Source organism: Cuculus canorus, chromosome 1, assembly GCF_017976375.1.
Source record: "Cuculus canorus isolate bCucCan1 chromosome 1, bCucCan1.pri, whole genome shotgun sequence".
NCBI classification, from domain to species: domain Eukaryota; kingdom Metazoa; phylum Chordata; class Aves; order Cuculiformes; family Cuculidae; genus Cuculus; species Cuculus canorus.
In genome coordinates, this window is record NC_071401.1 from 32,677,442 (window position 1) to 32,704,181 (window position 26,740).

Below are 26,740 nucleotides of genomic sequence, written 5' to 3' on the forward strand. Positions count from 1 at the left end.
AGCCCTCCAGTGAAATAAAATGAAAAATTGCCATTCCTTCCTGTCCTATTAAATAAAATATTACTAAAACTAAACTCCTCAGAGATTTATCTTTGCTGGGTTTAACCCCAGCTGGCAAGTAAGCACCACTTGCTCGCCCACCCCCATGGGATGAGGAGGAGAATGAAAAAAGTAAGCCTCATAGGTTGAGATGGTGACAATTAATTAGGACAGCAGAAAGGAGAGAGAATAATAATCATAGGATATACAAAACAAGTGATGCACAATACCCAGTGTGCAATATTCGACCCATCCCCAGGCAGCAATCTCTGCCCCTGGCAAACTTTCCCAGTTTATATTCTAAGCTTGATGTCATATGGTATAGAATATCCCTTCGGCCATTTTGCGTCAGATGTCCTGGCTGTGTCCCCTGCCAGCTTCCCCTGTACCCTCCACCTTCTTGCTGGCAGGCCAGCATGAAAAGCTGCAAAATTCTTGACTGCTTAGCAGCAGCTGAAAACATAAGTGTTTTATCAACATAATTTTCATCCCAAATCCAAAACATAGCACTATACCAGCCACTAGAAAGAAAATTAACTCTGTCTCAGCCAAAACCAGGACAAACTTAATAGCATGAATCAGAGAGCTATCTGCTCTTAAGCCACCTTTATATCTTCTTGAAAGAAAGAGTAGATTATTCTGTTGGGAGCAATGGCCATTGGTCTCAGGGAGAGCAGTCGGTTTTGGCTCTATCTTTTTGTTCAGACTAAGCTGACAGACTTGGAAAAAACTCTTCAGAAATCTTAAGTCATTTGCTGATAAGATGGGAATTCCATTCGTCTTTCCAAAGCAGCAAGGCCTCTGCCTTGTCCTCCCCCTATTTCCTATTTCCCCATATCCCTATTTCCTATAAAGCTTCATGCCTGCCTATTTCACTTTTCTTTTTTATTTTTCTTTTTCTTTCTACAACTATTGCTTTTATTGCTCAGAAGGAGAGCAAATACAGATTGGAAAGAATTTTGATAACTTTATGCCTGATTTTATGTGGGACTATAGAAGGAAAATGCACAGAGAGAATTGATTTGCATGTAAATTAACTGCACACATCCATTTTTTCTCACAAGTACACTATTGAAAGGCTACAACTGGACTGACAGAGTAGCCTGCAGTCCGCCTGAAGAAGCGCAATGGGCTTTGCCCAGGCAGTGTCCTGCCAGCATCCTTTAACTCCGTTTTTATCTTTTTCAGTCAGAAAGGTGGGATTGGAAGGGAGGGAAGGGCTTTTGTCTGTCCCATGTGCTGCTGGAGCTCCTTGTCAAAGCTCTCCAGTAGTGAGGGAGAGAGGGAGTCTGGCACAGAAGCTGACTCAGAGATCCACCTCGCTCACTGCATGTAGAAGATGGCAAACATCCTTTAAAAGAAGGCTTCTTTTAACAGGTGTGATCCGGCCTTAAACACAAGTGCAGACCTGCTCATGGAAGGAACCGCAACCTACTAGTAGTAACGTCTGAAGCCTCTAGTCTCAATGATATTCTGGGCTGTGTGCTCAGGAGGAAGGGTGTATTTTTTTCAGTAACTAGTTGACGTTGTTATAAATTATCTCGTGATCTTGTCTAATACTTTCCTTTTCTATAAGCACACCTTCTAAGCACACCATTCCTTTTTTATATAGAAAGGTGTGCATCTGCTGCAGAAAAGGTGAAGACTTTCCTTTTCTATAAGCACAAAGCTTACTGCTCTAGTTGCTGTTCAGTTCCCTGAAATCTCTAGTACAATCAAGTCTCCCAAACCATCTGTAAGACACCAGTCATGATAAATGGAACACCGGTAATGTGCTTGCACGCATTTCCCACCTCTGAAGGCATGGTGGTTTGAGCCCAGAGGCGTAAATTCTTCCACAGTTTTTATTCACTTGAACCTAAGGAGCAATATGATATGTCTTTATCTATGCCTAATATTTACAGTGTCAGAATTGTTACATGTGTATTACTCAAGAGGTCCTTCTGTGGCATTAATGGAAAAGGTGCTGGTGGAACAGGAGGCAAAGAGAGAGACAGTGGGGTTACCGTGCCAAGCTAAGGATCTGCCTCTACTGAAGCTGGGTGTTAAAGAGAGTTGGTGTTTTCAAGCTTGCTTGCTTACGCAGGACATGAATCTCAGGACCAGAAAAGCATGAAACTATGAGACTGAGTACAGGAAGAAGAATACAAGAGGGTTAAACTGAATTGTTTATACTGTCCCACTCTGAAATTTGTGTGTATTTCTCCCTGTAACTCTCCTCTCTCTCTGTGAGACCATAAGAAACAACTTCCCATACCAGCAGTGTGAAATCACAGCCCTGTTTGGTTTAAGGACTTTTAAGAGGAAAATGCTGGCTAAAATAAAAACAACAATAAGGAGAGGGAAACTTTGCAGTAACTAAAAATAAAGGCACACCACTTCATGAGATTGGTTATTGCATCTGTCCACAGTTTGAAATTCCAGACACTGGAGTTGGGAGGTCGCCCAAAGGTTACTTTTCTCCCAGTCAAGAACAAACACAGTGGAATTGCACACCAACGTCTTTTCCCAGCCCACTTGAAGAGTTGCCAAAGCTGCTCTTGGATGCGTTCGCAAGTGACGCAAAAATCTATTCTTAATCACAGACAGAATATACATCAGTCACTTAGCACAGAAGGAAACAATTAACATCAAAAGGGGTGGACTAGAGAAGCTTTTTATATTACCAACTGCTCTCATAAATTTAACGCTAAGTGGAGGAAAGTAATTGATTCATATGTGTTCTTTATCTCACGTGGAAGACTAATGCATTTCTTTGGTTCAGTGGTGCTGTTGCAGAATTATATAAATAAAATGTGGCAGAAAACCAAAATTCAAAGCAAATGCCCTATTTTTTATTCCTGAACCACATTTTTATAATTTTGGTTTGCAATACATAAGCAAACTTCTTTTTTTAGAGGTATTGAACTCTAGCTGAAATTCCCAAATGCTCCAAATGGTAATATTTTAAATGCTTTACCATATTTAGTTTCAAGTGACTGTCGTTATTAAATAAAGTTAATTCTCCCAAATAATCCTAGTGAAAGTATGAAGCATACACAAAAAGAACAAAACTTCTGTGACTCAGATTGTTTGTATTTGTATTATTTAGGAGGATTTGTGGGAATTTTTGTTTTATTCCCTTAACAACTATCGTGCACTATTACAGATGTTGTACATAGACAGTTTACTTTTAGTAGGTCCTTGCAGAACCTAATGTCCTTGCAGAACCTAACATTTCCTTGAATGAAACAAAAAAAATTTGACCCAAGGCTTAACTAACTTGTTCTTTTGTACCTTTTTAAATTTCATTTGATGCAATTAAGGTTAGCTCTGAATGATTGTTCTGTTAAATTCTTAGTTAAACACATTAAGAGCAGCTACAGTACTTTGTAAAAAGAAGTGTTTAAGATATCCCCATCATTTGACATCATGCATGAAGTTAGGGGCATTGGACTTGATCGTAGAGGTCTTTTCCAACCTTAATGATTCCATGAGTACAAACTGAGAAATCTGGTTCAACATTTAGCATATGGTATTTTCACATATGATACGTGAAGGACACTTGCACCACTCTGTTCAGTATCCTGTCTACTTCTGATCTACATCCTCAAGTCATCCTGCTGCCCACCTACCTCTGCCACTGTAAGCTGTCTAAGCATGCGGGTCACAGAAGGATTATCACACACTGGGATATTTAATAGACTCCATAGTATCAGGAGTATGAACTTAGAACATACAGAGCCGTTTCTTCTCTCACCAGTTTTTCACCTTCTTAACTTAAGTAGTGGGTACTTTGGAGGAATGCAAAGAAAAAATAAAACCAGAAATGAAATATTTTAGTGACCTGATGGAACAAAACCTGTAGCTCACTACAGCCTGGACGTGTAAACCATACTAGTCTGGTTCCTGGAGTTTGTGCAGAAATCAATGTGAGATGTGTAGATAAAACATCATGGAAAAACTGAAATATCATTCCAGCCCTTAACCTCTACAATTAAATTTCTCCATGAGCTTTGAAATAAACCAAGAAGATTCATCCTACCTTTTTCAACAAAATCTAGATCACCTTTTCAAGATGTCGAAGTTGCTAGAGTTGCATAAGTGCTTCAGATAGATTTGTTGTAGTCTCTTAAATGGGCTTGACATGTACATGGTTCTGCTTTTCATTTACAGAGCAATGTTGTGTTGTTGCTGGATACAAACAATGGTGCCCTTCGCCGACTTTTGCTCTTACCGGATACTCAAGAGTCTCCTAAGAGAACATCTTGGTGGGGCAGCAAAGAAGAGATGGTGAGGAATGGCATCTGCCTCTATTATACTAAGATGTTTTTTAAAAATCAAGGTTCAGTATTGGAAAAAAATTCCTCAGAAACATTTATCTTTCTTTCTTTACAGAGCAAGCACTTACTTGTTTACGCTTATGAATGTTTAAGTGACTTGCACATGAAATAGCATTGTTATGGAATAGCGATATGCAAAATAAAAATAAGTTGTATTGTCTGAGGATATGTATCTTTAAAATGTCCCTCTTTGGAGCTAGGACTGGGAACAATGGAATGTTTTGCTACAAGGGATTATTTCCAAAATAGTGAATTCAGTTATGGCGCAGTTGTATGACTTGAGAAAAGGCAGGCTAGTTAGAGATAATTAATGTTGTGGATTATTCTACATAAAAGAAAACTGTAGTACACTTTCAGGGGAGTCAGGGGAAACTCAGTGGGATGAATCTAACAAACACTAATTGCTGTATGACATATTTTTATGCAGAGCAACTACAAAATGTGTCGAGAGTTTTCACACAAAAACTGGCTGGTGTTCTACAAAGAAGAAGGGTGAGAGTAAATTATATCCTTGTATTATATTGATTTATAATAAATCTCCTCATGTACATCCCTAAATGATTACTTTTTTCTCGGCTTCCAATTTTACAGAAACTGCCTTATTGTACTGGATGTATTAGAGGGTCAAACTCATACCATCTCACTTCCTATCAATCTGAAATCTGTTTTCCTGGTGGCTGAAGACCGATGGCTCTTGGTAGAAAACAAAACAAATCGGTTAGTTAAGCCTAGTTTTCTTGAAGGCATTATTTCTTGTTTATGTTCAGGAGTTTTCACTCCTGGTCTCAGAGTTGTTTTTTCAGTTTGTGAGACTGGCTAGACTTAAACAGTTGGCGTTTAAGATGCAAATCTGCTCTTGTGAAAGTGCAGTTAGGCTTTAAAGTAGGAAATGAACAGGATATGCCATACTAAATTAATGTCTTTGAAAATCTAGATTAGCTCTGATTGTATGCATGTTAGTACTGGTTTTGATGATCTTTAGATACGAGAATATTGGTGGACATAGTTTTGGAAATACAGCCATATCGTCCAGAGTTAGTGACTGCTTGCTTTGCTTTCCTGATCACATGGAAGAAATATTACTCTGCTGTTTTATTTTTATAAATACACAGCAAATAAACATGTGTAAATGATTACCAGAAGACAAATCTGCCACTTGCTGGCTTACCCGTTCCTATCTCACAGATGTTTAGGACATCATATTTAGTTTTAGCAAAAGGTGTTGATAACCTTGTTTATATAAACATAGACTGTTTTCGCTGTTTCAGAAGATAAAAAGCCTTGTTTAGAGTTATAATCTTAATCAGGAATTATTATAAATGCGTGTCCTTTACAGGAAATTTCTTTTAACCAAGCGTGCCCATATGGAAGCTGAAGACAGTGAGGTTTGCCAGCTGTATGCATTGAGTGAAGAGCTAGCCGACATGGGATTTGGCTTAACAACGGGTATTGAATGCAAGCTTGGCTTGTTCTTTTCCTTTTTCTTCTTAGTTTTTTTTTTTTTTTTAATCATTTCTGTGTTTGCAGCTGCACAAACAAGGCTCTTTTACTTTAAAGGTCTGGGTAACCTTCGCTCTGAGTCTGTTTTTGTCGTCCCCTTATCATGTTAGGTTAATAATAACTTCTCACAAAGCATGGCAAATTCCATGCTCAAATTTCAGTTTGCTGAATAAAGCATCTTTGTTTCATTGCAGCATTTAAGACTTTCAGTCATAGACTTTTGGGAAGCATACAAGCAGGACAGAATGAAAAAGGAGAAAAACAAACTAGGCAGGAAATAGAACGTAAGAATAGAAGGAACCAAATATGTTGATGGGTCCAGCCTGTATGTTAGTGCAGGTCTGTTACATACATTCCGATGAGCCACAAGACATTTCCCAACACTTAGAAGAATACAAAAGACCTACTGTCAGAAGTCACAATTTCTGAAGTTCTGCACCTTGTGCAAAGGAGGCCATGGAAGCCATCCCAGCTGTGTTAAAAGATACGGGGAATTTGTTCAGTAAAATTCCCAGGTGGTGCTAGGCGTTGGGGCATGTCTTAGCTACAGAAGAAGGCAGAAATCTCCAATGGTTATCATTCTGCCTGGTGTTCAGATCTTTTTCAACCCTGAGCATTTGATCACAGTGCACAAGTTCTTTAGTCTACCTGCTTTAATAACACTGTAAATACATCTGCATCCCACCTAACAGACTACAGTCTCTGGCCTGTCTCCTGTGTTTCTCAGGGAGACAAAGTTAAAAAATAGATAAACCACTTTGTTAGAGGAAAAAGTTTCATCCTGGTCCTTCTGGCTAGGATAAGTATGAAGAATGAGATTAACAGTGTACACATTATAAAACCAAATGTTATTGACAAATAACAAATATGACTTATTTTTACACAAAGAGCAACAAATTGGGTACCAAGAACACTAACCTCAGCTGAAGTATCTAGGATCCTTTTTATCTCTTGTACAGTTTACTCTATCAACTTATCAAGCTGCATCAGAGCACATTAGTTTCCTTCCTCTTACTACCTTATTTAGAAACCATTATAGAGTATCACTCCTCAGATGGGTAGAAATGTTATTACAGTTTCCAATCTCGAAGTATTTGTGGATAGTTTATTGCTGCATGCTTTTTGTGCTATTTTTATCCTTTGTTATCTTATTTCTTCTCTTCCAATCTAAAAAGTTATCATATCCCTTCTCCACTTTTTTCCAAATCATCCAGCAAACCCCGAATATGACATCTTCAGCCTGTTCTAATTCTTTGAGGCAGAGCCTGTGGCAGGAGAACTAAGAAAAGGTAGACCAGTGTGGGTTTGCCACTGACCCAAACCGGTAGCCTATTCATCCTTTGAGGGAGGAAAGCTTTTCTCCCACTCTCAGGTAAAAGAGATAGTTGCCCTATTGAAGGTGGAAAAAGTGTATGCTGCAGAACTGAAGATCGCAGCTCTGACTGTGTTGATAATATGTGGCAAGGTAAAGGACTGTTACAGTTGCACAGAATAAAATTTAATTTTCTTTACCTTAAGCAAAAAAGAAAACTAGACCATTATTTATCAGAAATGTGTTACAAATAACATTCTTTAAATTGCAAAGACAGTAAGACATTTACCAAGAAATATCACGTTGACATTTACCTGTGCAAACCTACGTTTTGCTTTTTTGTGCATTTGCATTATAACAGTCTTCAAGAAGATCACATGCTGTTCTATTCCATGGGCTTCTTGCCTCATTTGCACAGTAGAGGGCGAAATTAAGTGGTATAAGCATCTACAAAGCTACCATCTCCTGATTTTAAGTACTTAACATTACAAAAATAACATTATTTCCTGACTTCTTTTCTGTGTGGCAGTATAGTATAGTGAAATCTTCTGCTTTTTAGTAGTTTTATGCTTAAAGTAATACCAATGATCAGTGCTCAGGACTCTTACAGTTAATATTGTTTCCTATTGCACATCTGGATTTAATGACATTCATTTTGTTTAATTTCCCTGTTTAGGGTCAGAACTGTCTGTGCCGCATGCAGTTTCGAGTGACCAGCTATCTTCAGAAAACCTCAGTGCAGCTGTGGGACAAAAGATCAGCTCCCCCAACAGGATTTTCTCGGATGAACATAATTATGCTACTATTGTTATTGGTTTCCCAGACCTCTTGGTAAATACTCAGCATTATTATACAATGAAGTAACGTGCTCATTTATTCTCTAACCAGTCAAGTACCTGTTTACCAAACGATATGGAAAAAGAAGGGAATGACAGTAATGACAAATTCATGTACTGTACACCATTTGATAGGGTAGTCTAAGCTGGAGGGATTTCAGTGGAGTCTGAAATAATAGGAAATTGGACAACATAGTGTGTAGCGCAGACAAAATTCGGTGTAGGTAAGTTCTGAATAGTGCTGTCAAGAAAAATGTTTTTGAAGTCTTGAGGTTTTATAGATTTTTACTTAGAACTGAGAAAAAGGATATTAGTATCATTTTGGATTGTTCATTGTGAACTATTTGCTCAGTATGCAGCAGGTAGCAAGGCTCTAGAGTTAAGAAAAAAGGTACAGAAAATGATAACAAAACTGTACAGCCCCTTCATTATTTAATAATCTAGTTGAATGTAAATACTGCATGTAATTGTGCTCACTCCTGTGATGCAAATAGAAAAGGACCAGAAAGGAATGTGCAGTTTAACAGTGTAATGGCTAAGGCTGTTGCAAAGAATGGAGGTAAACACACGGAAATTAAAAGCAGCATGTTTAGTTCTTTGGCTTTATTTGTATTTACTACCAAATGAAACATAAAGTGGGTGGTGTTTATGGAATAAATAATTCTATGTTATATTTGCTTAAAAAATTGGGGTAAATTAGAAAATTTAGCTGTTAACAGACCTGAGTTTTAGGAAAGCCAAAGGATGGAAGAAAATACTCTGAAATCGAAAATTATACTAAAAAAGGTTTTGTTCAGTAAGTTACTCCCTGATTTTGCAATTAGCTTTTGAGTATTACTTGATTTGGATTTATATTACCAGATTGAATCTACTAGCTTTTGGTATTATTTGTAGTAGATGTGAATTTATTCCGAAAAAGGCAGGTAATCTAGAGAAGGAAGTACTAAAGAGGTAAATTTCAGTGCCAATGCTGATAAAGCATTTTGCTCTCCCTGATTTAGACTGAGGCTCCGACTTTCCTTATACATGATTTTAAATGTCTGTGTCAATGTCAGAGAAGGAGTGCTAATTGTGAATGTGACAAAACTTTGGATTCAGTGTTTAGTGTTAATGGTGTAGGTGTGTAGTATGATCAAGGTGTCTAAGCTCTTACTCACAGTAGTAGTGCTCAGCAGACCAAGTGGAGAAGACTTCTTCAAGGTAAAATGATTTGTTCTTTACGAGATACTGGCTGTAGTGGTACATGAAGCACCTGGCTTACACATGGACACCTACATTTATGTCTCCAAACCTGGTGCTAAATCCAAGCCTTTATGCCTAGCTTGGAATTTATTACTGAAATATCTGTTTCCATTTATCTGGATTATTGGAAGCTTAGTCTATGTTAACAGTTGGTTACACAGTTTGATTCTGCGTTAGGTTATTTCAGTGCTTTCTGTTCCTGATTCAACAAGAGGAAAAAAAAGTTGGTTCAACTTCAGGTCTTCAAAGAGTCTCAATTCCTAAAACCTATGCAGGTGATCTGTTGTTTTTCACTCCTATAGGAATTTTTAATGACAAAACAAGCTAGGTCTTTTCCTTGTTATGTGGTGACACGAGTGGTAGCCACAGTAGCTACATTTGATTTGAAATTATTATAGATAAGAAGTGGAACTCATCAAGAAATGTTTGTTCTTGGGCTCAATATTAATAGCCTTTTTTTCAGTAGACTCCTTCTCTCTTGCAGTCTCCCAGTGAAGTGTATAGCTGGAAACGAAACTCCTCTCTGAGTGGCAAACGTGCTTCTCCTTCTGATCCATTTTATTATGGATCCCAGAGGAAAACAGGAGCTGCAAAACAAACCAATTGTGTAACTTTATTGGCTTCTAATCAAATAGTCAGAATTTTAGCACCTGGAGATGTGCCTTTGAAAGACATTTATCCAAAAGGTAAGAGGTTCATATAGTAGTGCTGCAACAAATGTACACACTTGTTTTTGGTTTCTGAACTGCACTAACTCATGAGTTTTTCCAGAATGTTTTTGAAGAATCACAAAGAAAAAAAAAAAAACACAACACCCACAAAGAAAGCATTTGAGGAGAAATGAGATTAGTTGCACTTGGTTTTAAAACTAATTTGGATCTTATTAAAATGCTGAATTGTACTTCTGAGGAATTAACAGGCTACCTACGCTGCAAATATGCCAGTAGATGGATTTTTCCTCTGTCCACACTGGGAGCCAGCTACAGGCATTCCAGTTCAGCAGTTGGCCTTCGCCAGTATTTCCAGTCTCTGCTTGGTGCCACGCAGACATACAGTGATAAGACAAACCTGTTGTCCATCTAGCTCAGTATTCTGTCTCCTTCAGGGCAAATAGGAGAGGTTATTTCGAGAGTGCCTGTGAGCCCATCTACTTCTGTGTCTTTCCCTCATACACTCTCAACATTTGCAGTTGCTTTGTTAGGTATGTTTCAGGGAATATCCTTGCCTTAGCCTTGAAATCTCTTTTTATGTTGTCTAATAGTTTGTCTGATCCCTCTGTGTGTCTCCACAGCAAGCTCGCAAGTTCACTCGCTGTGATCATCTGATCTCTTACCAGGTTTATCGGGTGCCCCTCATGCATTGCAGGGTTGGGTGAATAACAGTTCTGCAGTCACTTTAACTATCACCTTCATGACTTTGTAAACTTCAGTCAGATCTGCCTTCTCTCCAAACAGAAGAGTTCCAGGCTTTTTAGTTATTATCTTGTCCAAGAGAATGTTGCATGAGCAACATTCACATAGGGTAAAGCCATCCTCCACTTGTACACTAATAATGCAGATATAGACTACAGACCTTCAGACTTTTTTGTGCTGTCATGCCGAGCTTTCCGTTACCATTGTATCTTTAGCTTCTTCAGCCAATAATTAAAATTTACCAATTATGCTAAATAACAGCTTTTGTGATTTTTGTATTAATTGCCTCTAAAAATCTCCAAGGAAAGGTCACTGTCAAAAGAGAAAGCCACCAAGATATTTGTCTATGGAAGTATTGTAAGTTTTTTAAATTCATCAAGACAAGAAGCTATTCCTGATTTGCTCTGTATGTGAACTCTCTGGCCCAAAATAAATGCTTTATTCAAAATTAATTCTGTTTTACACAATAAATGATCTAATATGTCTGCCCTCATTTAACGCAGGTTAACTTCTCTGTGTAGAGAAATCCTTTTATTTATTAGTAAAAGGATAAAACATTTACTTGACTAAAGAAGCAAAGTCAAATATATAAACAGTATAGAAAACTATAGTTATCTACATTTGTAAAGAAAAGGTTAGCTTTTAAAAAGATTAAACTTTGTAAAACATAGTTAGAGTGAGCATGATAATCTTTGAAGTAATTATACCACTCCAGGCTGTAATCTTCACATGTTTTAGAAACTGCTGAAGGATCAGACCAGGCCATTTTTTTTAGGCCTTCGTGGTAAAAAAAAAATAAACAAATCTGACTCTGAAGTGGATATGAAAAAATCAGAAGGTAATTATTGTGAGTTTTTGTTAAAATTAGTTTATCAGTTTGGGAGTGAGGGAGGGATATGTTGCTTCCAAATGATACTTAACGTTGTTGACAGTTATTTCTAAAAGTCTTTTAAGATGCTGTGGTATATCATACTTACAATGCTAGATTGATGTAATTAAAAACCAGGGAAGTTTTTCATGAATACTAGATACCAGTGACCTGAGCAAAGTATATGTCTTAGAAAAGCCTACTTTCTGAACAATCAATTTAGTTTATAACTGTTGTATTGCTGAACAAGATATACAACTTTTTTTTTTTCCACAACTGTGGTGAAATATATTAATGAATAGTGATTGGTAGCTTTAAACTTAGAGAGCATTTTGGTATGCTCTTTACAGTGTTCTGTGTCCATTAATGTTTAAGGCTGTCTTGAAGAACATTATCTTTTTTTTTTTTTCTAAATGATGTTTTAATTTATGAATTACCCAAATTGATCTTAACTGAACCATGTTTAATATGACCTTACTTATACAATTAAATTGGACCTGAGCAAGACTTCAGGTTTTCTGTTCAGCATTTCGGACATTGCAATTTATCAGCTAATGGTTAGTTTTTCTAGTGGGGAAGGAGCTTTGAGTGGAATCCTACAGAGCCCTGTGCTGCTCAGTGTGGTCATGAAAAAAATAGGAAAATGAATGAACAGTGAGGTGACAGTGTTTGCTGATGATGCTGGTTATTATTCACAGTAGAAAAGATTCACCATGAAAGATTGCAGAAGGACTGCAATGCTGACTGCAGTAGAAATGGCAGATGAAATTCAGTGCAGATAAATGTAATGTGCATGAAGGAAAGAAGAGTCCTAATTCTACATCTAAAATGACGGGGCTGACCAGTACCTCTAAGGAGCATGATTTTGGTGTTGTGGTAGATAGTTTCATTAAAATATGAGTTCAAAGCTCAGTAGCAGTCAAAAAAAAAAGCAAATAAAATGTTAAGAATCACTTGGAAGAAACAGAGAAAAAACAGAGAACACCTTTGTGGTGTTCTGTAAATCCATGTGTCCTTAACACTGTAGTTTTGGTTCTCCATCTCAGGTGGGAGAAGGCTGAACTGGGATAAGTTCAGAAATGGGCAACAAGGATGTGCAAGATTACGTTGCCCAGATTTCCTGCATGTGGAGGCAAGATCAGGAAAAGGTTATATGGGAGAGTTCTGCAAGAACATGTATGTCCTGGAGATGTGGAAAAAGCACAATTTTACACTCTGTACTAGAGATAGGGGGCAGCTAATGTAGCTGGTAGGAACTTCATCAATACAAACAAAAAGAGGTGGTTCTTCACAGAGCAGGGAACCAACCTGTGAAATCCTTTGCCAAAGGATGCTGAAACTGGAGAAACTCATGGAAAGTTACTGAATACATAGACATAAAAACATAGACACCATGTTCAGTTTAAGAAGCCCTTAGCTTGAAACTGGTTGGTGGCTTGAAAATACCATATGTACTTACCAGTTCTTACACTTTTCAAACATCTAACTACTACTCTTGGAGACAGGATACTAGATTAGAGGGGCCTAGTATTGCTGCTGTTACAGCATGAATTGAAAAACCTTTCCAAGTGTAAACAGGAAAACAAGAAGAGAGACATTCATGTATGCACTTGGAAGGTGAGTTTGTAAAGGCATAAATCCTTACTGTGCCCATTTGAGAATCAGTATTTGCAGCCCTCTCTGCTGGGCCATTGTTTCTTGTGGAGTTTGCCTCAGTCTCGCTAACTGACAGAATATTTAATTGAATGCACATTCAACTGCTACCAGTCGCTGCTTAACGGTCTTGATCCCCTGGTGATTTAATGTTGCCTGTTCCTGACTGTGATGCATAATTAATGGAGGCCTTTGGACATTTGATGACTTGTCTGGGCTCTTGTTTCTGTATTGGAATTGGAACCCTGTAGTTACTGACCTATGAAAGCTGTATAAGGCTTCATTCGTAAGTCTTTTGTATCCTTTCCTGGGAGATGGTATAGTGAAGCAAAGGCATCCCATTACATAAAATCAAGTATATAGGAGCCCCTTGAAGTTCTTGCACTAATTCTTATGTTGTCTTTGGGAAGTAGTTCTATATTGTTGCTTTCTTTCTCATCTCCTTGGACAACTGGTCAGTTCTGGCACACAGCCTTCGATTTCTATTAAGAATTCAAAGTACTCAGCCAAACTCTAGTGAACTCCAGTATGTATTACCAAAACTGTTCCAGGAACAACAAGTGAAGAAATAATTTCCTTTATGTTTTATTGGAACTGTAAACCAGCATAATAGTTATGTTTTAAAAGAAACATAGTAATAATTTCCCAAAAGTCTGCCAAATACATGTATGGCCACAAAATATAAATGCAGACAAGAGATCATGTAGAATCCAGCAAATAAGTGTTAGTGTTATTCTAAAAACAAGGCTTTAGAAATGAGGGCTACTTAAGAGCAAATGTTTACTTGGATTCTCAGCACTTTCTTCATATGAATATAAAATAACAGTCTATCAGTCTAATACTGGGTGTGCGTCTTTATTAGTGTAACAGTAACTGGAAGAACATCTAGTATAACACACACAGTTACAGGAATAACCTCAACATATCATCTGGTCCACCTATTTATATAAGGACAGGATGACACATGTTTAGACTCTTCTTAACTGATGTTTGTCAAACAATCGGCCTATTCTAATGATTCACTCTCCTTGTATAATAAAAGCTTTTCCTAGTATCCGTCTTTTTTTGTTGTAAACAGTACTGAATAGATCACGTCACCTCCACTAAGTCAGGATAATATTGCTCTCTTTATAAGAATCTTTGATATTATGGGACATATGTTTTTCCAAAAAAAGTATCTTTTTTGACCAAAAAAAAGAGAAATTATTTCCTTACATAAGTCTTTGTATCCCATCTGTTCTAACCTATTTGTCACACCGAGGACTATCTCATGTGTCTGAATTTTACTTAAAGCTGGATGTCTAGAGCTGTGAGTAGCTGTTCTTCTCTGAGGGGGTTTGGCAAGAGAGGAACAAAGTGCACTTGTTTGGATCTGCTGTTCATATTTCATCCCAGATTCCTGGGTGCAGTTCTGGGGCCTGGCCAGTTGTTCTTCTGTTGCATTTGAACATTTGATAACCTTTTCTTCAGCTTCTACTCTGCAATCCTTTGTCTTTTTATAAAGATCTTTTTATAGATCTTCATCAGAATTTTTAATGTCTACCTTATTCTCCATTGCTACCTAAAGAGAGAGCACATTTTAAAACAGGAACAAAATGTGGGCCAAACAAAAAGTGCTCTGTGGCCCACAAACCTCCATTTTTCCAGGCTTTTTTTTCTTATTTCCAATCTGTTTGATCCTTCCATTTTAATAAAGATGAGTCAAGTAAACAGATGTGCTACGGAAGATGTGCATGCTATAGATATGTAGATTCAGTAGATATGCATAAAGTGCTGCTGTGAGTTACTCTTTATACTCAGTTGAATATTTGATCCCATTATACCACTGATCATATTGGTCTTTTCTGTGTGTCCTGTGTGCATCAACACTTCTGCAGGTAACATCAGGCTTATCTTCATTTCAAGCAGGGGAGAGATCTGCTGCTTATATACATATATATATATATATATATATATACACCATGCAGTATAATTCAGTTTTCTGGTTTCTTTTCTGAAAAACTCAAGTTTCTCAATTTATTCCAGACAGATAAAAGCCTATCTGGAAGCCACTTCTGAGCCCAGTCAGAGCGTATCCATATGTTTGCAAGAGCCAGTGTAGGCACACACACATGCACAGACACATTTATCTCTGAAGGAGGGACCATAGTATCAGCTGTACTCATTAAACTGTCTATAAACTATTAAATGCCTGATAGTCTAGGGCTATTTACTATGAAGTTATAGAATCTTTGCATACTGAGAATCTACCTGCGAAAAGAATGGTTCGATTTAAGGCAACAACATTTGGGTTAATATTATTGAGAAATTTTCAAGTGTGAATCATAAGCACCATGTTTTGAAATGTTCCTCAATATGCTTTTAAAGTCATATATACAGCTGGCATTATCTTCAGTGACTGATAAAAGCAGGGAGTTAGGGACTGCGTTAATGCCTAAGTAGTGCTTTTGTGAGTAGGGCTGTACTTGTGTGTAATTTTGACATTTGCTACACAAATACATTATTCTTTTATAATTCTGCCTGTCTGGTTGCTCACTATCATAATAATAAAACAATTTTGTATTTGCAAGTTATACCCCTATGTTGAATGTGAAAGCTTATCATTTTCTGACAGGTACTGTATAATGAAATGTTTAAATTTAATCTGCTAAATGCAAGTGCAATAACCAGTTAATCATGCAGCAGGAAAATAACATGTTTGTTTATTTTCAGATGTTACTCCTCCACAAGCTTCTGGATACTTGGAAGTAACAGACCTTAACTCAAAGAAAATCAAATACATTGCAATTCCTAGGTAACTGATTTTATTGATTAGGCAAAAGAAGAGCAAAGATAATTTAGTGTATTAGTATTTCAGGACAAGCAAGTATTTTATGATGTGGAAAGTAAGGCTTTCATATCTAGTGTGTACAATTGTGCAAATCTTGCAGCATATTTTTATCAACTATTTTTATCTGTTTGCTAGGTGATGCCAATGACAATGTAGCAGGTAGTTAGTAAATATGAAAGGTAACTTTATCTTCTCATTTTCATTCCCTTTACTCTTTCCCCCTCATCACACACCTTTTTTTTTTTTTCCCTCTACCCTCTTTCATTTTGTTTTACTGTCTTTCCTTTCTTTATCTCTGTCTTTAGGGTCCAACAAAGACAGGCAAAATGATCCAGTGCTAGGTGTTAGGAAACCAGGAATCAAGTTCCTGTCCAATATAAAGTTCACCTTGAAAAGTGAGCTTCTCTCTGTTCTGGTTCTCTCTTTGGAAAATATACATTCCCTTACAAGTATCTTTTATGATATATTAAAATATACAGGATATATGGCTTCTGTATAGTTTTAAGCTGTCTCTTCCCATTGTAGAGTATACTTGCAAATATTTTATGATATAAACATAATTTTTTGTTAAAAACTTTCATTTTCCACTGCAATAATAATGAAGGATTTTGTTTTAAATAAAAGTTTCTCAACTTTCCACATTTAAATAGCGTGTGTGTGTGAAACCCACACATCAGTATTTTACAGGTTTTTTTTAATTTTATCCATTTGATGTTGGTTTTGACCACATTAACTGATTCTCTTTTAAATTAATTCTTCATTACTCATCTGTGGATTTTTTTAATTACTAGGGAATTAATTTTGGACTGTTCACCATTTTCTAGTGGATCTCTTGGTCTACATCTTACACAGTCATTCAGAAATATTAAACATTACCATAGAAATACTAGCAAATCACACTTTATTTTACATTGTGACTTTATAAGAAATTACTAAGCATTCAGCTTTGTAACTTCAGCATCATGATTCTTAAATTAGTATGAGAATTTAAGCTTTTCATGACAAATCTTAGCAGAAGTCCAGATTAAAAATAGCACTTTATTAGGAAATGATAAATAAAATGATTTTTTGTATTCATTAATAGTTCTATCCTAATATCTAACAACCTTCCTTCCCTCTGGCATAGCTAACCTGCTAAAATGCTAAGATAACTCTTCTTCAGTTGAATTAGTACATGGTGATTTCAGGCATACGTATAAGCATGTGTGTTGCTGCTTCTTCTTTTATCTTTGAAGATTAGTAATTGTAGTATTAGCGGAAGTTGCCAAGTCATTATACATGTCATTAACAGTACTGAAAAAAATGCAAAGAATCTTTACTACTTTATCTAAATTTCCCTTCATATTAGATAGCTATCAGGCCCTCTGTTTCAGCAGTAAATTTTTGTCTGCTAGTGGACTGTTTAAAACAACGCTAATGTTCTCTGTGCAATAAAGCTGTGCCGTCTTTAAATGAGTGTTTCAATCTTCGTTTTATTAAAGCACTAGAAAAATGTGTTACTTGAAGTTGATGGAAAGGTCTTTTCCTCAGTGCCCAGATCATGTACTCTCCTATTTCTTTTGTAGTTTTGTATTTTTCTATAACAAATTCTTAAATTTTCATATTCTTTAGAGTTTGTTGTAAAGACTGATTTTCTTCAGATAGATGAGAGATAGCATTGGGTTATGCGACACATTCCCTTTCAGCCTGGTCTTTTATACTGCTTTTAATACTAACAAGTGTCTTTCAATCATATCCACTTTCAGTAGGTGGAATATTTCAGGAAAACAGTGGGTCTGCAGGGCTTTGTTGTAGTCTCTCATGGAATGAGGATATAATTTCATTTAATTGCTGCCTTAACTACAGAAATGATCATCCTCTTTTTAATTGCAACGTCAAGAAAAATCACATTAATTCTTGTTTTTCAGATCACAGTCTCTCTCTCCTTATACATCTTGGCTGTCTAAGATCTCAGATGCCGATGCCTTGTTGGCACCACTGGGCAAAGTAGGTTTGGTGAGTGTGGACATGGGAGGCGGTGTGAGGCTTTGGGAGACCGGGCTGGACAGCCTCATGCGGTCACTGCAGGACTGGAGGAACATGATTGGCCAAGAAGATGGTCGTCCAGTGCAGGTAGGAGTTTACAAAGCTGATGATGCAGGCTAACTTTCATCTGGGAGAGGGGGCAAGGGAGAGCTGTGTTGAAAACAGCCGTGAAGTTGAAATTTGCCTTCAAGAAAAGCTGAATAAAAGTCTTCACTGAAAAAGAAGACAATAGCTTAATTAGAAAGCTTATTTGTGACCCCTGTAATTATGGTTACTGACAGTCTCTTTGTCTTGAAGTGTTTGTATTTTTGCCAACTTCTAATACATTTAAATGCAAATTAATTCTTTATCTCCTGCTGATTTTTAACTGCAACTTTCAAAATGTAGGAGAATAAAATTAATTTTTTAGGAAAGCATCTCTATTTCCAGTGTTCAAATACCTGGGGAAAAAAATGATTGTGTTTGTACTTTAGAAAAGAAGCTGGAAACCTAGATGGAAGACACCTTCAGTTCACAATAGTGCCTTGGGCTAACTCTGAAAATTCACAGCTGAGCAGAGTTACGAGGGTCTCCATACAGCCGTGTTCTCGTGTAGAATATTGAGGGAGATGTTGAAAATATGCAGCATATACAAGTTGCTGTGTGTACGTGTATATATGTATACACAAGTGTTAATGTACTTGTACGATCACTGTTGCAGAACAGAGTGAAAATTCAATTTTCACTTCAATTCAAGTTCAATTGCGTGTTTAATAGCTGTTAGTGACTGGAGAAGGTATCACTTTACTTTGAAGAGCTAGAGTGTGCATCGGGAGGACTTCTCCACTTTTGTGGAAGACGGGAAGCTCCTGTCTGTCTGCCACTGCAATTACTTCTGTTTCATGAATTTCTGTAACCACTTTCATACTGTATTATAGTGGGGAAACAGGATAAGTATTTTCTAAATTAGATCTGTCTTTGGTTTTGTTTACAAGGCATCCAGGTATCTCAAGTGTGGGTGGGCTTTATTAGGCCAAAAACATAGTTCTTTCACTTTCTTTTCCCACTTCACAAGATGTTCTGCAGCTACAGAAAGTAACAAGAACTGACATGTTCTTGTTGCTGGACCTCAGCAGATGCTTTTGATAAACATCATGAGGAAACTGTTACCCAGTAACACGTTTGTGTGGATGACTGTTGCTTTTCCAGTGCAATTTTTATTACCAATGCAGTAGCACTAGCACCATCTTATGGTCAGATATATTCAGTTTACACTATTCCAATTTCATTTACTGATACAAATTGACTGGTAGAAATAAAAAGTCAGGAGGAACAGTTAGAGTTTTACTTGTCTTAATGAGGGTTTTTTATTTCTTTTTAAATCTTTTTTTGATAACTTGTAATTTTATTCATCGGTATTACTGTACTGTCAATCTTATTGAAATATTTGAGGATACTGTCTTGAAAAATACACCTCATCAGAAAAGTTTAAGTCATTTAACTAGTAATGTCAAGTAGCCATTTTTTTAAAAAAACTAAGAAGTTTTCCCACAGTCACAAAGCAGTTTTCAAGATCTGTTGTAGAATTTCTCTCTCCTGACAGTCTACCTCTTTAAAGAGTGGGCACATTACAGGGTAAAATCTTGTTAGAGTCTCTTTCTTCTTCCTATCTGTCAGTGCAGGGAATACAGCTGAAGTCAGTGGTTTGTCAGAACTCAAAATGGCATACTGTTTGATTTGATCTGAGCTGAAACAAAGCCTCCTATGTGATCATAGTATCATAGTGTAGTAAGGGTTGGAAGGGACCTTAAAGATCATCCAGTTTCAAACCCCCCCCCCCCGCCCCGCTTCCATGGGCCACAGCTTCCCTGGGCAATCTTATGCCAGTGCCTCACCACCCTCATAGTGAAGAAATCCTTCCTAATGCCCAGTCTAAATTTGCTTCTTTCCCGTTTATACCCATTCCTCCTGGTCCTGTCCCCACAAGCCTTTACGAACAACCCCTCTCCAGCTTTCCTGTAGGCCCCCTTCAGGTACTGGAAGGTCACTATAAGATCTCCTCTGAGCCTTCTCTTCTCCAGGCTGAACAAGCCCAACTCTCTCAGCCTGTCCTCATAGGGAAGGTGCTCCAGCCCTCTGATCATCTCTGTAGCCCTCCTCTGGACCCGTTCCAACAGCTCCATATCCTTCTTACATTGAGGATTCCAGAACTGGACACAATACTCCAGCTGAGGTCTCACGAGAGAGGAATAGAGGGGCAGAATCACTTCCCTCGCCCTGCTGGCCACGCTGCTTTTGATGCAGCTCAGGATACGGTTGGCCTTCTGGGTTGCAGGTGCACATTGCCAGCTCATGTCAAGCTTTTCATCAACCAGCACCCCGAAGTCCTTCTCTGCAGCGCTGCTCTCAAGCACGTCATTCCCCATCGTGTACTGAAAAGAGGGATTGCCCAAACCCAGGTGCAGGACCTTACACTTCAGTTCTTCAGGTGTCTGTGATTAACTTCTTTTTCTGTACTTTACACACCTTGCTTTAAAGGGAAAGATTATGAGAATGGAGAAACTTTTTTTTTACCAAGGCATTGCATAGCAGTAAGCAATAAACAATAAATCAAATATTTTATTTGATTTTATGTACATCTCCAATAAGATAATAGATATCGAGTTGCCATGTAAACTCTTTGTAAAAGTACTTTGCTACTTGGAGATAAGGGTCTTCATCTTTCCTACTTAACTCATTTTTTCAATGGACTTAGACAGAAAGGCAGTACTTATATTAAGACATTCATTTCTGAAAATGAAAGGATCCTGTTAGCTTGAAAACACGTTCATGTAGATTCCCTGTGTAAAGTAAGCATAGCAAGAACTCCAGTCATTCCTGTTCTAGAGACAATTACTTTGCTAAGAAAGCTGCAGCCAAATATTTCCTGGTTCCTGTTTTTACAGAATGGGAGATATTTTGCAACCATGTGTTGATCTGTAAATTCAAGTGTATCTATAGTGTTTCACGTCCATCCTAGTATCTTGGAGTGTAACGAGGCATCTCTAATTCCTTATCTAAACCCATCATTCCTAATTATCTCATAGCCGAAGCTCACTAATGAAAATTATAAGTATTCCACATATTACTGGTATTCATTCTCCACTCACCCCCAATTTATCCTGCCATTGATGCATCCTGCAGAGCTACTACAGGCACAGCAAAGCTGTTTAGCCCTTCATAGTGATGTTCTTAGACCAACACGAGACCTGTTGGGAACCACTGTTCTGCAAATATGCACAGAATCTCTCTGAAGCTTCCTGACCTTTGAGAGAAAGAGGAATTAGAGACCTTTCACAATAAATGTGGATTTAAAGAACTGGAAACATCTTAATGGATGGGGCTTTGAGCAACCCTATCCAGTGGAAGGTGCCCTGGCACATGGCAGGAGGGTTGGAACTGGATGATCTTTAATGTCACTTCCAACAGAAACCATTCTATGATTCTATTATTCTCTTATTCTATTATTGTGTGATAGGTAGCTCTGTGTGTGTGTATATATCCACACACATATATATTTGCATATGTGCATACACATGCTGATATACCTGCACGCGTACACACAAGTTCATCTTTTTTTGTCTACATGTCATATCTGGATGTTGACTCCCTTGAATGAGAATGACCTCAGGAGATCATCATAACTTTGCAGGTACCCAGTCCCTCGTGGACTATATTTTATAGCAAACAGGTGTTGGAAGTGAATTAAGATAAAAAGATTTTAGAGGAATTTCAGAAAAAGAACTTGGGATTCCTGTGTTACACATATCCTTAGCCATGAGGAATGCAACAATACTTCTTCCTCCTTTTGTTAGATCCTTATCTGTAGTCAGCCAGTTAACAGACCTGTTGACACAAGTCCTTCCCCTTATCTGGTTCTTGCACCCAAGGGGTTATTTTAGCTGCTGTGTGCCTGATCTAGAGCTAAAACATAGCTGAGAGACCTACCCAGACTCAGAAAATTAGACACATTCTGTAGGTGTATTCGCAACCTCCTTTTTCCAAGGTATTATTTATGGATTTAAGGAATGATTTATTAGAAATGGAAGGGGATTTCCTTTAATAATCTTTCTGTTACTTGGGCTGAGACCAGAAAATCTGTGATTGCTTGATTCTGTGCCATCTTTGGGTGATGATCATCTTGCTCCCTTCATTGAAAAGTCTCATTTACTCTATTTGTATTCCACTCAACTAATCATGTAGAACTCTGCAATGAATTATTCACCCTTTAAGTGAATTAATGTTTTTGGTTTTTATTGAATTTTGTCAAGCTGCAGTTTGTACTTGAAAGTTTAGGGTAGTGCAGTTTCATCTGATGAAATTTAGTTTTAGGTTGGATATTTATTTGAAGAATAATTAATTCAGGAACTTCAGTGATTCCAACTTGTTTCTGTTTGCTGCTCGGGATCAACTTTAATGTATACTGATGATTTTCCTTTTTCCTTTCTTAAAAGTGGCGTTTTCCTTTATAACATTTTAACAAAACCCCAGCCCTTTCCTGATGTTAAGGTTGAGCTGGGCAAAGCTGCAGTTCAAAATAAAAGCATGACCTTTATGAAGAGTGCCTCATCCTTCTCCCTACGACCACTCTTCCCGGCTCTGAATTCTCTACTTTACACCAAGTGGTTTTTCTCACCACATGAGGGCATCGGTGAGTTAATAACAGTGGTTTTGCTCGTCCCTTAAATACCGACGGTATACAAACCTCGTAAGTTAGGAAAAATATACGCAGCAGAGAGTATTTCTAAGTTTGGAATAACCGTAGGATGGCATTCTTCAGTCCTAGATGGGATCCTGAAAGACTTGAGATACTGCAGATTGCAGTTATCTAGTCAATAAGTGGATTACAAGTTACAGTTCGGTAGCATTTGCAGTTCTGAGATCTTTCTGAGATCTTTCTGAGCCTGAAAACCACAGTTTAGGTCTGTGATCTTTTCCTTGACTGCACGACTCATTTTAGCAAAGCAAGGATGAAGGAGTGAGCAAGTGGCCATGTGGGCACCTTAGCTTTTTCTTTGTAAAAACCTTCCTGCATAAATATTCTGTACAACTGTAAATACTACAGCAGTGACCCTGTTTGCTTGTATTTTGTAAATGTTTATTGGGTTGGACTCATTAAATCATGATGGTTTCAGTTTTAGTGAATGTGTTCTGTGTGGAATGATCCACTGGATGCTTAAAAGGATTTAGTAGAAAGGTTGACCATTTGTTTGTGACCACATACAACAAGGAGGAATTCCATTTATTTCTGTTATGAAGATGTTAAATCCTCTGAAGAATGGCCAGCTCTATTTAAGTGTAATTGATTTGGGAAGGTTTGGGAAATGGAAATACAGTCCATTTTTTAAAATACAGATTTCTTCCTTGGTTGTTAGCCTGAAATTGGAGTGTTTTTTCAGTTTTTTCTCACTTTTAAAGTTGTATCTGCAGTATTAAAATAAGTACTGTATTTTCTGTAAGAGGACTAGGTATGAGTTAATCCTGGCAGGGCCAGATATGTATTAAAGCTAAGAGGTGAAGGGTCTGTTCTCCTGTACATTGGAAATCAGAGTTTCTATGCCAGACTTCAGGCAGAAACTAGCTTTTGTTGCTGTGTGCACTGCAAAGGAGCTTTTCTGGCAAGTCCTCCTGAATGGGAGGCACTGACACATCCTGCGCCCTTCAGGAATTTTAATGAAGTAAAGAATACAAAAGTAAGCTGCTGTATTAAAAGACCATCTACCCTCTAGCCAGCTTACTGTGTTGAATAGAAGACTGTCGTGGATGACAGGAATATTTACAACCGAAAAAAAAAAGATCTACATCAGATACATCCCAGACTACATCAAGAAAAAAGTCCTTTGCATTTTACTGGAACCTGACACTCATTTATTACTTTTCTATTCGGAGCTAGAAGTATTTTCAGCCTTGTCTGACTTGTGTTTAAAAAGTCTAAAAGATACTTCCTAACCTCTATCCATGAATTCTTTTTCTGCCAGTGCTTAAGTTGAAGTTCACGTTCTGCCCCTTGGTTTAGAGTCAGCTGGTTTTTGCAAGATTGTTATGGAGTTATGGGCATCCAAGACAGTGAGAGAGCCATTGATTAATTCGCCTGCAGCTCCCAAGAATAATGATAATTTCAAGTGGGAAAATACAAGAGGAGATGAGATTCCCTCTCTCTTTTCCTCTCTCCGCAATAAAGATAACTCCTGGAATTTGAGAGACTTGAATGTGAAGCTGATGTTTAGGCTTAAAATGCATAGGTGAAAAGGTGACAATGTTGAAGGTCATGAATACTCTGAACCATTCATGACTCAGTAATAGATACACTGAAATGTTCATTTCCATTGACTTCACTGTCTTTTACTCATTAAATTGGATACAATTATAATCATGTTAATCAGAGAGATAGTAACATAAATTCAGTCTATATGTACTTTGAATAGTTCCTTAAAAGCATGTCATAAAAAGTTAGCCAATGTAATGATTTTATTGCCAGCAGACACATTAATGTGACGTGCTGAAGACCACCTATTGTTTCTTTTATTATATTTATTTGCTTGGCCCAAGCCAGCTGGAAGCACGGCACTTGTTAAGATACAGAAATGCACAGTTATATAACTTTGTGCACCACCTTTGAGGTGGAGAAGCTTCTTTTTAAAGACTTTTTTTTTACCTCAGTTTCATTCCAATGTATAGGTAAGATTACTGGGTGCTAAAATATCATTAAGCTCACTTATATGAAATCAGCTGAAGCTAAATATGATGATGCTTTTGGTCAATTTTATTCATAGAGCCAGAGAGATTTGTTTGCAATATGTTAGAAGAAAATGAAATCTGAGCTCAAAAGGGAAGTACTGTAATTGTGAAAACAGCTCATCTACTAGAATGAAATACTGATAGAAGCATGGGACATAGATCATTTTAATAACAGAGTACAGCAGCCCTCTCCATAATTCAGGCACTTTTGTTAATGGGTTATTGCAAGCTCCTTTCTTCCCATAGTTGTTAGTGTCTTGTAGAGTCAATGCATGTGGTATCTGGGCCAATGGGGTGATTCTCATCAAATTTGGCTCCTGTCTTCTACTGAGGAATGATAAAAATATCAAAATGTGACGTATGCTGGTGCTTACTTGCTCTCCAATGGTTAATTTCATGTTTTCACACTAGAATTCAATAGAATTCGATCCTGCATTCAGTTAAGTGGCCTGTATGTCATTCTAGATCCTCTTCCAAACATGGTTAAGATTTGCTTACTACACAATATAAAGTCCCTTTACCACAGTTTTCCTTACCAGCTGAAGTCTAGACAAAATACCAGCCTTTGACTCATCTTCAGAGTGGCCCCTGTTACAAATTGGTATGCATTTATACCTCTATCTTCTTTACTTTACTATTTGGAGGATGATAAGATCACCTAGTTTCCAAACTGAATGTGTTTGTATCTGTTTCCCATATTCAGTTGGCTCTTAGATTCTCAGTGTTGTCAGAAAAAAAAAAATTAAGTGTAACCATGTAGAACTGTTTTGACATCCATTCGTATATCTCAGAAGGAACTGATATTGAGCAAGTTTTTCAGAGACCAACATCTCTCGTTGAACGTAAAACGAGTGTTTAGTTCTCTTCCTGCCTGGCTGCCCTTGCTGTCAGGAGCGAGTGGATGTGTAAGAGGCAGGACCAGAAAAATAAGTCAAAGCATTAACAATTCTTGATATTTGCTGCTGTTTCTTCATTTCTTTTTCTCTTCACCACTTCCTTCATACCACTGCCTCTTGAGAAAAGCATGTTCCTTTGCCATCTTTAAGACCTACAATCTTCATGTTCTCCCATGAGATTTTTGTTTGCTTGCTTCGTTGATGTTGGAAGACCTACAGAGTCTCCATCCACAAAGTCCTTTAAAACACACATGCCACCCATTGATGTAAGTGCCTGAGAATATAATATAGTCGAAGACGAGAACAAAAGGATTGTAAACCAGGAACTAAGATCATTGATGATTACTGAGAATTTGGACTTTATAGAGAATAAAATAAGAATCAAATGCATCCCAGGAGAGGATGGCAGTTGTGTTTCTTTGTGTGGTGAGAACTTTGAAGAAGAACCTGCCCAAATGGGCAGTTGAAAGTTCCATTCATGGTCTGATCATGAATCACCAATGTGTATCAACAAGTTTAGATAATGCACAACTGCCATATGTGTGTCGTGAATGTTTTGGAAATTGTGGTTATTTTGGAAATCAAAAGGAAGTCTCAGAAGGACAAATTCACAGTTTTTCCAGCTACTTTACTCTGCCTCATACCTCATAGCTGAAACTCAGCCCTACTAGACTGAATTCTTCTGTTGTTTTATAAAGCTGTAATATGCATACCAGGCAGTATGGAATCTTCACAACAATTCAGTAATGAATAGCGCCTTTCAGTCCATGTACAGCTAGAAAGAGCACAGATATGTCTCAAAAAGAGTCTTAGTCAAAACTCTCACTGAAAGAAACAAAGTTGATGGAAGTCTTGCAATAGATTCAAACGGAAACTATTCAAGAGGGAAGAGATCAACTTTTGAGCAAGCAAAGTATTTATATATTTGGAAAATATCCATCACAACAGTAAGATAAATCTCAGTTGGTTTAGAAATTCCAATCAGACAATCTTGGAAGTTACTTTGGCTTTCTTAGATTTGCTTTAGCTTTTTCTGTACTTTTAGAACT

General features: G+C 37.5%; 1 protein-coding gene across 3 annotated transcripts in view; it reads left to right on the top strand.

Annotated features, from left to right (window-relative positions):
* VWA8 (von Willebrand factor A domain containing 8) overlaps positions 1-26,740 on the top strand; it is a 186,201-nt gene that overhangs the window by 130,120 nt on the left and 29,341 nt on the right. For all 3 annotated transcript variants that reach the window (XM_054058259.1, XM_054058269.1, XM_054058276.1), the window contains 8 exons: positions 4,195-4,311; positions 4,789-4,853; positions 4,953-5,078; positions 5,698-5,807; positions 7,850-8,004; positions 9,736-9,937; positions 15,897-15,978; positions 17,922-18,126. In XM_054058259.1, the coding sequence (XP_053914234.1) occupies positions 4,195-4,311; positions 4,789-4,853; positions 4,953-5,078; positions 5,698-5,807; positions 7,850-8,004; positions 9,736-9,937; positions 15,897-15,978; positions 17,922-18,126 (1,062 nt within the window). The remainder of the gene's footprint in view (positions 1-4,194; positions 4,312-4,788; positions 4,854-4,952; positions 5,079-5,697; positions 5,808-7,849; positions 8,005-9,735; positions 9,938-15,896; positions 15,979-17,921; positions 18,127-26,740) is intronic.